The following is a 12,378-nucleotide window of genomic DNA, read 5'->3' as shown; positions in this document are numbered from 1 at the left end:
GTTACAGTCACTCTCTCGCTCCCTTCCTCTCCCCTATTTTACAGATTCAACTGACATGTACTGAGGAGGGGCCTTGCAGCTCAGCAGGAACCAGTCCCTCCCAGCACTTTGTTATTCCTCTGCAGCACCCCCAGAGCGGAGGACATCCCAGGGAATCCCTGGCTGCCTAAAGCTGTGGCTCAGTGTGGGTCAGGCTCTCCCACCTCCACCCCCCCCCCTTCCGAGCCAGAAGGTCATAGGTTTGCCCCACTGCATGCTTTGGGCCCTACAATCAGGGCTGACGCAGCGCTCAGTAAGTACTGAGGGAGTGCCGCACTGTCGGAGGGTCAGTACTGAGGGAGTGCCGCACTGTCGGAGGGTCAGTACTGAGGGAGTGCCGCACTGTCGGAGGGTCAGTACTGAGGGAGTGCCGCACTGTCGGAGGGTCAGTACTGAGGGAGTGCCGCACTGTCGGAGGGTCAGTACTGAGGGAGTGCCGCACTGTCGGAGGGTCAGTACTGAGGGAGTGCCGCACTGTCGGAGGGTCAGTACTGAGGGAGTGCCGCACTGTCGGAGGGTCAGTACTGAGGGAGTGCCGCACTGTCGGAGGGTCAGTACTGAGGGAGTGCCGCACTGTCGGAGGGTCAGTACTGAGGGAGTGCCGCACTGTCGGAGGGTCAGTACTGAGGGAGCGTTGCACTGTCGGAGGGTCAGTACTGAGGGAGCGCCGCACTGTCGGAGGGTCAGTACTGAGGGAGCGCCGCACTGTCGGAGGGTCAGTACTGAGGGAGCGTTGCACTGTCGGAGGGTCAGTACTGAGGGAGCGTTGCACTGTCGGAGGGTCAGTACTGAGGGAGTGCCGCACTGTCAGAGGGTCAGTACTGAGGGAGCGTTGCACTGTTGGAGGTGATGTCTTCGGGTTGAGACATTAAACCGAGGTTCCGCCTGCCCCCTCGGGTGTCTGTAAAAGACCCCATGGCCACTATTGGAAGGAGAGCAGGGGTGGGGGGTGGGTGGTGGCAGGGAGTTATCCCCGCTGTCCTCGGGCCGATATTTATCCCTTGACCAACAGCAACAAAAACAGATGATCTGGGTCATTATATCTTTGCTGTTTGTGGGAACTTGCTGTGTGCAAATTGGCTGTCGCGTTTCCTACATGACAACAGTGACCACACATCAGGAAAGTACCTCATTGTCTGTCAAGCGTTTTGGGATTGGAATATAGGAACAGGAGGAGGCCATTCAGCCCTTCGAGCCTGTTCCGCTCCCATTCGATGGGATCGTGACCATCTATCAGTCTCGGATTTTAAAGTTAACGATTGACTGAGCCCCATTGGCATTTGTGGAAGAGATTTCCAAACTTCCACCGCCCTCTGTGTGTACAAGTCTTCCCCGGAATGACATGTTGCCTGATGAATAATCTAGAGACCTGAATGTATCGTCCAGAGAATGGAGAGTTCAAATCCCACCAGGAATTTGTAAGAATTCTTGTTTCAAAAACTAAAACCTGGTGACAACACTGGGTCCAAATCCTGGAACTCCCTCCCTAACAGCACGATGGGTGTACCTACCCCACACAGGGACTGCAGCGGCTCAAGAAGGCGGCTCACCCACCGCCTTCTCGAGGGGCAATTAGGGATGGGCAACAAATGCTGGGCCCACCCCAGCGACGCCCACGTCCTGTAACCGAAACACAATCATTGTCCCTCGATTCGAGGTTGACGTCTAATCAGGATCATGAGGCCGGGATGGGCCGATTCTCGACCCGCCGACCTTTGGGGCCCAGGGAGCAGGACGTCCCATGAGGCGGCGGGAATCCGGAGTGTGGGATCTACCCCCCTGCCCCGCCCCGCACCCCCCCCACTTCCTTCCCTTCCCTGCCGCGTCACTGAGACCGTCGTGACTCGGAGGTGTGATCCAGCTTGACGGGGGAGGTGGGGGGGGGGTGGGGTTCGAGTTGTCGCCATCTTGACCGGTGGCTCGCGAGGCTCCTCCCTCTCACGGACGTCAATGCGGCCGGGCATCAAGGAGACCTTCGGAAAGGGCCCCCTTTGAAGTGTCTCCTTTGCCCTTCTCCCCTCCCCTCCCCTCCCCCACTGCCCCGGGGCAACGTTGGCCCCTCTGAGAGTTCAGAAGACAGGAGCTGGCTGGGGAGACGCTTTTTGACCGTTTGGACACAGGGCCCAGCCGATCGTAGTTGGTTGTGCGGGAGTTTTGCCTGAATGTTTGAAAAAAAAAATGCGATACAGTCGTATGGCGCAGTGGAAGGCCATTCGGCCCATTGCCCCCCCCCCCACCCCCATCCCTTGCACTCTGCCTGCCATATCCGGGGTTGCTGTTTATAAAAACCCCAACGCCGTTTAAAAATAAGGGGCCTCCCATTGAAGGCGGAGGTGAGAAGAAATCTCTTTCTCTCAAGTGGGTCACGCCACCCCCCCCCCAACCCCACAGCCCCCTAGCTTTCCTGCCCTTGTCTCCCCACAGACGTCAACTCCCTGTGGGGCAGAGGGTTCTCCCCCTCCTCCTCCCCCCCCCCCCCACCAAGCAGCCGGCGCCCTCCCGTGTCTGTTCAGTGGGGAGGAGGGGGTGCCCGTTCGAGCTGGGGCCTGTGCTCGCCCGATGCCCCGCGCAGGGCCGGGTTTTCCTGGCGGGGTTTCTCCCCGGCGTCCTGAGGGTGACCGCAAGGCAGTGGCGGAGTGCGTCTGAGGGGGGTGGGGGGTTGGGGGGGGGCGGGTGGAGGGGTGGGGGGCGGATTGGGGGCTTTGACAGCCTGTGAATGCCTGCCCCTCTGGCTGGGTCTTAAGCTCGTCTTTCTGTTTCACGTGACTCCGCTGGCAGCCAAGGCACCAGCAGGCAGGCCCCGCACCAGCAGGCAGGCCCCACACCAGCAGCCAGGCCCGGCACCAGCAGGTAGGCCCCACACCAGCAGCCAGGCCCGGCACCAGCAGGCAGGCCCCACACCAGCAGGCAGGCCCCACACCAGCAGGCAGGCCCCACACCAGCAGGCAGGCCCCACACCAGCAGGCAGGCCCCGCACCAGCAGGCAGGCCCCACACCAGCAGGTAGGCCCCGCACCAGCAGGCAGGCCCTGCACCAGCAGGTAGGCCCTGCACCAGCAGGTAGGCCCTGCACCAGCAGGCAGGCCTGGCACCAGCAGGTAGGCCCGACACATTCTGGGTCATCTTTCAATTAATTTCTCTTTTTTTTAAAAAGAAAATTGCTTTCTTTTCTCCCTTAGTCGAAGCACTAATTAATCTAGTTACCCCTTTCCTTGCTCCGACATTCGGCGATAACTTGGCCGAGCTGATTGTAGCCTCACCTCCGCCTTCCCACCCAGCCCCACCCCCGTCCTGAGTAATTTTTCACCTCCCCCACCTTGCTTATCCAGAACCTATCTAGCTCTGCCTTACAAATATTCAAGGGCTCTGCTTTTTGAGGAAGGGTGTCCCAAAGACTCAAGGCCCTCTGAGTGGAAATATTTCTCCTCATCTCTGTCTTAAACGGATGACCCCTTTATTTTTAAACAGTGACCGCACCATCCCTCCTGACCCAGTTCTATAATCCACCCCCCCCCACAAGAGGAGACCACCTCTCCACACCCGCCCTCTCGAGTCCCCTCAGGATCTTATCTCGTTCTTCTAAACTCTAGAGAATGGACACCACTGTAGTGCACGATGGGCCGAGGGGCCAGTTTCTGTGCTGCGTGACTCTCTGACTGTCCTCCCCCAATTCCAGTAGGAGCTACTGAGCAGCAGAAAAGAACCCTGACTGACGTTTCACTGAAATACAGGGCGCTTTCTGACTGCCTTCCAGCTCAAATCGGAAAGTACGACACAGACCAGGGACTGGACCTGGGACGGGGCCCAGTGATGTCGTGTTCATCGACTCACTGGGCGGTTCTCAGGAGGCTTTTGCTTTCCCTATGTAACAGGAAACCTAACAGAGTCAGACTGACTTGCTTTTCTCATATGTCTGCTCCTCGGTCAGCTCTTTCTGCTGCTGAAACGATTCCTCTGTGCTACCACTAGGATTGACCAATGCACCGATCTCCCAGCTAACTCCCTCCATAAACCTATCTCTAAAGCTCTGCCGGCCTGTATCCTGACTCGCACCGAGTCCCGTTCATCCATAACCCTCTGTGCTCGCTGACCCACATTGGCTCCCAGTCCAGCAATGGCTCAACTTTAAAATGCTCATCCTTGTTTATGAATCCCTCCATGGCCTTGCACCGTCCCTAACTCTGTAACCTCCTCCAGCCCCTACACCCCTCCCTATCTCTGTAACCTCCTCCAGCCCCTACTCCCCTCCCTATCTCTGTAACCTGCTCCAGCCCCTACACCCCTCCCTATCTCTGTAACCTCCTCCAGCCCCTGCACCCCTCCCTATCTCTGTAACCTGCTCCAGCCCCTACACACCTCCCTATCTCTGTAACCTCCTCCTCCAGCCCCTACAACCCTCCCTATCTCTGTAACCTCCTCCAGCCCCTACACCCCTCCCTATCTCTGAACCTTCCCCAGCCCCTATACCCCTCCCTATCTCTGTAACCTCCTCCAGCCCCTACACCTCTCCCTATCTCTGTAACCTCCTCCAGCCCCTACACCCCTCCCTATCTGTGTGACCTCCCCCAGCCCCTACACCCCTCCCTATCTCTGTAACCTCCTCCAGCCCCTACTCCCCTCCCTATCTCTGTAACCTCCAGCCCCTACACACCTCCCTATCTCTGTAACCTCCTCCTCCAGCCCCTACAACCCTCCCTATCTCTGTAACCTCCTCCAGCCCCTACACCCCTCCCTATCTCTGAACCTCCCCCAGCCCCTACACCCCTCCCTATCTCTGTAACCTCCTCCAGCCCCTACACCCCTCCCTATCTCTGTAACCTCCTCCAGACCCTACACCCCTCCCTATCTCTGTAACCTCCTCCAGCCCCTACAACCCTCCAAGATATCTCTGTAACCTCCTCCAGCCCCTACACCCCTCCATATCTCTGTAACCTCCTCCAGACCCTACACCCCTCCCTATCTCTGTAACCTCCTCCAGCCCCTACACCCCCTCCCTATCTGTGTAACCTCCCCCAGCCCCTACAACCCTCCCTATCTCTGTAACCTCCTCCAGCCCCTACACCCCTCCCTATCTCTGTAACCTCCTCCAGACCCTACACCCCTCCCTATCTCTGTAACCTCCTCCAGACCCTGCACCCCTCCCTATCTCTGTAACCCCCTGCAGCCCCGATAACCATCCCTTTTTCTGTAACCACCTCCAGCCCCTACAACCCTCCCTATCTCTGTGTTCCTGTTGTACATCCCCCGATTCCCATCGCTCCACCATTGCTGGCCGCGCCTTCAGCTGCCTGAGGGCCCTAAACACTGGAATTCCCTCCCTAATCTTCTCCGCGTCTCTATCTCCTTTTAAGAAGATTCATTGTTAACTTAATGAAATGGGAACAAGTTAATGAGGCTTTGTAACTATATAAGCAGCCAGTTAGGTTCTGTTTACCAACTCTACCTTGCAGCCCACTGCCAGAGAAGGTTAAGGGGGAGATTGAATCGAGGAGTTTGGAATCAGGAAGGGGGTTTGGACAGAGTAAATAAGGAGAAACTGTTTCCACTGGGCAGGAGGGTCGGTAACCAGAGGGGACACAGATTGAAGAGAATCGGGGAAAGAACCAGAGGGGGAGATGAGGAGAATTTGTTTTTATAAACACAGTGAGTTGTTGTGATCTGGAAGGCGCTGCCTGAAAGGGCGGTGGAAGCAGATTCAATAGGAACTTTCAAAAGGGGAATTGGATAAATACCTGAAGGGAAAATATATGCAGGGGTATGGGGGAAAGAGCCGGGGGGGGGGGGGGGGGGGGGGGGGGGGGGGGGGGGGGGGGGGCTTATAGAGCCAACTAAGGCATAATGGGCCGAATGGCCTCCACCTGTGCAGGATTATACTATGGAGATATCCGGGTATTGACTGGGACAAAGATTGAAGCATGTCTGTCTTGTGGTCCATGAGGCTGTTTAGTTCCCAGCTGGTCTCTGAAGGCCAAGATCCTGGGCACTCTGCCCTGTGTTTCCTGCGAGCTACACTATTTACTGGGGCTTAAGCTACGTGCATGGATCAAATGTTCACACAGCCGAGGTTGCAAACGAGTAATGTATGGTACTACAGTACATCTAAGTCTCTTTCATTTTTTTTAATCCTGTCCATCAAACATGACAACTTGCATTTATATAGCACCTTTTAACTTTGTGAAACCTCCCAAGGTGCTTCACAGGAGTGTTATCAGGCCGACTTCAACACTGAGGCATGTGAGGCGATATTAGGGATGGGTGATCAAAAGCTCGGTCAAAGAGGCTGGTTTTAGGGAGTGTCTAAAAGGAGGGGGGAGAGAGAGAGGTTTAGGGAGGGAATTCCAGAGCTCAGGGCCCCCCCCAGGCAGCTGAAGGCACGGCCGCCAGTGGTGGAGCGATGGGAATCGGGGGATGGGCAAGAGGCCGGGATTGGAGGAGCGCAGAGATCTCGGAGGGTTGTAGGGGCTGGAGGAGGTTACAGAGATAGGGAGGGGTGTAGGGGCTGGAGGAGGTTACAGAGATAGGGAGGAGTGTAGGGGCTGGAGGAGGTTACAGAGATAGGGAGGAGTGTAGGGGCTGGAGGAGGTTACAGAGATAGGGAGGGGTGTAGGGGCTGGAGGAGGTTACAGAGATAGGGAGTGGTGTAGGGGCTGGAGGAGGTTACAGAGATAGGGAGGGATGTAGGGGCTGGAGGAGGTTACAGAGATAGGGAGGGGTGTAGGGGCTGGAGGAGGTTACAGATAGGGAGGGGTGTAGGGGCTGGAGGAGGTTACAGAGATAGGGAGGGGTGTAGGGACTGGAGGAGGTTACAGAGATAGGGAGGGATGTAGGAGCTGGAGGAGGTTACAGAGATAGGGAGGGGTGTAGGGACTGGTGGAGGTTACAGAGATAGGGAGGGATGTAGGAGCTGGAGGAGGTTACAGAGATAGGGAGGGGTGTAGGGACTGGTGGAGGTTACAGAGATAGGGAGGGATGTAGGAGCTGGAGGAGGTTACAGAAATAGGGAGGGGTGTAGAGGCTGGAGGAGGTTACAGAGATAGGGAGGGGTGTAGGGGGCGGGGGGAGGTTACAGAGATAGGGAGGGATGTAAGGGCTGGAGGAGGTTACAGAGATAGGGAGGGGTGTAGGGGCTGGAGGAGGTTACAGAGATAGGGAGGGGTGTAGGGGCTGGAGGAGGTTACAGAGATAGAGAGAGGTGTAGGGACTGGAGGTGGTTACAGGGATAGGGAGGTGTGTAGGGGCTGGAGGAGGTTACAGAGGTAGGGAGGGGTGTAGGGGCTAAAGGAGGTTACAGAGGTAGGGTGGGGTGTAGGGGCTCGAGGAGGTTACAGAGATAGGGAGGAGTGTAGGAGCTGGAGAAGGTTACAGAGATAGGGAGGGGTGTAGGGGCTGAAGGAGGTTACAGAGGTAGGGAGGGGTGTAGGGGCTGGAGGAGGTTACAGAGATAGGGAGGAGTGTAGGAGCTGGAGAAGGTTACAGAGATAGGGAGTGGTGTAGGGGCTGGAGGAGGTTACAGAGGTAGGGAGGGGTGTAGGGGCTGGAGGAGGTTACAGAGATAGGGACGGAGGGGAGGCCATCAATGGATTTGAAAACAAGGATGAGAATTTTAAAATTGAGGTGTTGCTGGACCGGGAGCCAGTATAGGTCAGTGAGTACAGCCGGGTTGGGGGTCAGAGAGGGGAGGCAACAGGGACTTGGAAGTGCATTAGGACACGGGCTGGCAGAGCTCCAGTTGAGTTCAGGTTTATGAGGGGTATGGGTGGGTCGAAGGCTGGCCAGCAGAGCAAGCTCGGCCATGAGGCCCTCTAAAGTTGAATAGCCTGCCAATGTTCACAATCCAAATGTGGTTACCTGGGTGAAAAATGAAAGGGTATCATTGACGAACGCCTGGGCGCAAGTTAGAAACCTTGAACGAATTGTAGGACGCCTGCAGTTAACTCACCAGAGCGAGCACGTCCGTGCTGTGTGTGGCCTTGAGCAGTGAGCTACCCAACCACGTGACAGAAATATATTTCTGCAGGTGTTGGGAGGAGTCGGTAAACTACTGGAGCATGGATCTGATCTGCATTGATGTGGGACAGAGCGGACTCATATTGCAAGTTAAAATGTTCATATGGCACATGGAGCAGGTCCAGATATCTCTGTTACTGAACTTCATTCGGTGTCTCTGTTTATTCAGCATGTTAAGGGTTACTCAGTGTTACTGTTTATTCAGCAGGGTAAGGGTTACTCAGTGTTAGTGTATTCAGCAGGGTAAGGATTACTCAGTGTTACTGTTTATTCAGCAGGGTAAGGATTACTCTGTTTTACTGTTTATTCAGCAGGGTAAGGATTACTCTGTTTTACTGTTTATTCAGCAGAGTAAGGATTACTCTGTTACTGTTTATTCAGCAGAGTAAGGATTACTCTGTGTTACTGTTTATTCAGCAGGGTAAGGGTTACTCTGTTACTGTTTATTCAGCAGGGTAAGGGTTACTCTGTGTTACTGTTTATTCAGCAGGGTAAGGGTTACTCTGTGTTACTGCTTATTCAGCAGGGTAAGGGTTACTCAGTGTTAGTGTATTCAGCAGGGTAAGGATTACTCAGTGTTACTGTTTATTCAGCAGAGTAAGGATTACTCTGTGTTACTGTTTATTCAGCAGGGTAAGGATTACTCTGTTTTACTGTTTATTCAGCAGGGTAAGGGTTACTCAGTGTTACTGTGTATTCAGCAGGGTAAGGGTTACTCTGTGTTACTGTTTATTCAGCAGGGTAAGGATTACTCTGTTACTGTTTATTCAGCTGAGTAAGGATTACTCTGTGTTACTGTTTATTCAGCAGAGTAAGGATTACTCTGTTTTACTGTTTATTCAGCAGGGTAAGGATTACTCTGTTTTACTGTTTATTCAGCAGAGTAAGGATTACTCTGTTTTACTGTTTATTCAGCAGAGTAAGGATTACTCTGTTTTACTGTTTATTCAGCAGGGTAAGGGTTACTCTGTGTTACTGTTTATTCAGCAGGGTAAGGGTTACTCTGTGTTACTGCTTATTCAGCATGGTAAGGGTTACTCAGTGTTAGTGTATTCAGCAGGGTAAGGATTGCTCTGTTTTACTGTTTATTCAGCAGAGTAAGGATTACTCTGTTTTACTGTTTATTCAGCAGGGTAAGGGTTACTCTGTGTTACTGTTTATTCAGCAGGGTAAGGGTTACTCTGTGTTACTGTTTATTCAGCAGGGTAAGGATTACTCTTAATTACCTGGAAAAACTCAGCAGGTCTGGCAGCATCGGCGGAGAAGAAAAGAGTTGATGTTTCGAGTCCTCATGACCCTTCAACAGAACTGTTCTGTTGAAGGGTCATGAGGACTTGAAACATCAACTCTTTTCTTCTCCGCCGATGCTGCCAGACCTGCTGAGTTTTTCCAGGTAATTCTGTTTTTGTTTTGGATTTCCAGCATCCGCAGTTTTTTTGTTTTTATCTAAGTATTACTCTTTGTTACTGTGTATTCAGCAGGGTAAGGATTACTGTGTTACTGTTTATTCAGCATGTTAAGAGTTACTCAGTGTTACTGTGAATTCAGCAGGATAAGGATTACTCTGTTACCGTTTATTCAGAAGGGTAAAGATTCCTCATTGTGACGTTACAGAGTTCTGTTTATTCAGCAGGGTGAGGGTTACTCGTAAGTGTAGGGAATTACTGTTTATTCAAGGTAAGGAGTCACTTACAGCGTAATGGTGAAGAGTTAATGTTTATTCAGCAGGGTAAGGATTACTCTGTGTTACTGTTTATTCAGCAGGGTAAGGATTACTCTGTGTTACTGTTTATTCAGCAGGGTAAGGATTACTCTGTGTTACTGTTTATTCAGCGGGGTAAGGATTACTCTGTGTTACTGTGTATTCAGCGTGGTAAGGATTACTCTGTGTTACTGTGTATTCAGCAGAGTAAGGATTACTCTGTGTTACTGTGTATTCAGCAGGGTAAGGATTACTCTGGAAAAACTCAGCAGGTCTGGCAGCATCGGCGGAGAAGAAAAGAGTTGATGTTTTGAGTCCTCGTGACCCTTCGACAGAACAGTTCTGTCGAAGGGTCATGAGGACTCGAAACATCAACTCTTCTTCTCCGCCGATGCTGCCAGACCTGCTGAGTTTTTCCAGGTAATTCTGTTTTAGTTTTGGATTTCCAGCGTCCGCAGTTTTTTTGTTTTTATCTAAGGATTACTCTGTGTTACTGTTTATTCAGCAGGGTAAGGATTACTCTGTGTTACTGTGTATTCAGCAGGGTAAGGATTACTCTGTGTTACTGTGTATTCAGCAGGATAAGGATTACTCTGTATTACTGTGTATTCAGCAGGGTAAAGGTTACTCTGTTACCGTTTATTCAGAAGGGTAAATATTCCTCATTGTAACGTTACAGAGTTCTGTTTATTCAGCAGGGTGAGGGTTACTCGTAAGTGTAGGGAATTACTGTTTATTCAAGGTAGGGAGTCATTTACAGCGTAATGGTGAAGAGTTAATGTTTATTCAGCAGGGTAAGGATTAGTACAGAGTTCATTTTTATTCAGGGTAAGTGTCACTCTCAGTGTTACTCAGCACGAGGTAAGGTTTATTCACAGCGTAACTGCTTGGAGTAACTGTTTATTCAGCAGGGTTAAAGTTGTGCATTGTTAGATTAAGAGCCATGAGCGCTAAGTCACTCTGTCAACTGTATGTGTTCAGAAGAATCTGACATGTTTTCGCTCCCTTGCCCTCGAGCTCATGACTCAAAAGCACACACACCCCACCTCGATTGTTTTGAAGCCAAATATTTTCACCATTTGTGTTCTGTGGGTCCGTGTGCCGTTAAATATTTAACGGGTTTATTTTAAGTGTTGTTTCTCGGAGCTCGGTTTCCGCAGCTTCATGACCCAAATACTCGCTTCCTCTCAGGGAAAGCTAAATTGTGTCTAGTTTTCTCTGCTGAAATCTATGTTGGGGGTACAGTCTGGGCTCTCTCTGTTACTTGTCCCAATGGCATTTCGAGAAAGACTTGCGTTTCTGTGGTGCCTTTCGCAGCCTCTAGATGTCCCAAGGAGTTTTACAACCATTGAAGTATGACAGTCACTGTTGTCACACAGGAGAGCTGGCATCTGTGCACAGCAAGATCCCACAAACAGCAACGGGATTTTTTTTTTAGTGATGCTGGTTGAGGGATAAGTATTGGCCCCAGCACACACCAGGGATAGCTCCCCTGCTCCCTTACCCCAACCCCCAACACTTGCTCTTACTTCCAACTGAGAGGGTAGATGGATGGTGGGGTGTGGGGCTCCATTTAAGTCTCATCTTGAGAAACAGTACCTCTGACAGTGAGGTGCTTCCTCAACACTAACCCTCCGACAGTGCGGCGCCCCCTCAGTACTGACCCTCCGACAGTGCGGCGCCCCCTCAGTACTGACCCTCCGACAGTGCGGCGCCCCCTCAGTACTGACCCTCCGACAGTGTGGCACTCTCTCAGTACTGACCCTCCGACAGTGTGGCACCCCCTCAGTACTGACCCTCCGACAGTGTGGCACTCCCTCAGTACTGACCCTCCGACAGTGCGGCACTCCCTCAGCACTGACCCTCCTACAGTGCGGCACTCCCTCAGAACTGACCCTCCGACAGTGCGGCGTTCCCTCAGCACTGACCCTCCGACAGTGCGGCACTCCCTCAGTACTGACCCTCCGACAGTGCAGCGCTCCCTCAGTACTGACCCTCCGACAGTGCGGCACTCCCTCAGTACTGACCCTCCGACAGTGTGGCACCCCCTCAGTACTGACCCTCCGACAGTGTGGCACTCCCTCAGTGCTGACCCTCCGACAGTGCGGCACTCCCTCAGTGCTGACCCTCCGGCAGTGCAGTGCAGCGCTCCCTCAGTACTGACCCTCCAGCGGTGCAGTGCGGTACTCCCTCAGTGCTGACCCTCCGGCGGTGCAGTGCGGCACTCCCTCAGTACTGACCCTCCGGCGGTGCAGTGCGGCACTCCCTCAGTACTGACCCTCCGGCGGTGCAGTGCGGCACTCCCTCAGTACTGACCCTCCGGCGGTGCAGTGCAGCACTCCCTCAGTACTGACCCTCCGGCGGTGCAGTGCAGTGCGGCACTCCCTCAGTACTGACCCTCCAGCGGTGCAGTGCGGCACTCCCTCAGTACTGACCCTCCGGCGGTGCAGTGCGGCACTCCCTCAGTACTGACCCTCCGGCGGTGCAGTGCGGCACTCCCTCAGTACTGACCCTCCGGCGGTGCAGTGCAGCGCGGCACTCCCTCAGTACTGACCCTCCGGCGGTGCAGTGCAGTGCGGCACTCCCTCGGTGCCACGTGGAAGCGTTGGCCTGAAATTTGTGCTCAGGTCT

At 53.4% G+C, this 12,378-nt stretch overlaps 1 protein-coding gene across 4 annotated transcripts in view; it reads left to right on the top strand.

Annotated features, from left to right (window-relative positions):
- Window positions 1–12,378, top strand: part of LOC121274384 (transcription factor 12-like) — a 167,035-nt gene that overhangs the window by 63,298 nt on the left and 91,359 nt on the right. The window contains exon 1 of one of the 4 annotated variants that reach the window (XM_041181670.1): window positions 6,014–6,123. The exons of the other annotated variants lie outside the window; for them this stretch is intronic. Within the exon in view, the coding sequence (XP_041037604.1) occupies window positions 6,121–6,123 (3 nt within the window). The 5' untranslated portion in view covers window positions 6,014–6,120. Of the gene's footprint in view, window positions 1–6,013; window positions 6,124–12,378 lie in introns of those variants that run through there. 4 annotated transcript variants of the gene reach the window in all.

This window comes from Carcharodon carcharias, assembly GCF_017639515.1.
Source record: "Carcharodon carcharias isolate sCarCar2 chromosome 36 unlocalized genomic scaffold, sCarCar2.pri SUPER_36_unloc_1, whole genome shotgun sequence".
In the NCBI taxonomy this organism is placed as follows: Eukaryota; Metazoa; Chordata; class Chondrichthyes; order Lamniformes; family Lamnidae; genus Carcharodon; species Carcharodon carcharias.
The sequence above is the reverse complement of the archived record's forward strand: the minus strand, read 5'-3'. Positions and strand labels throughout refer to the sequence as shown.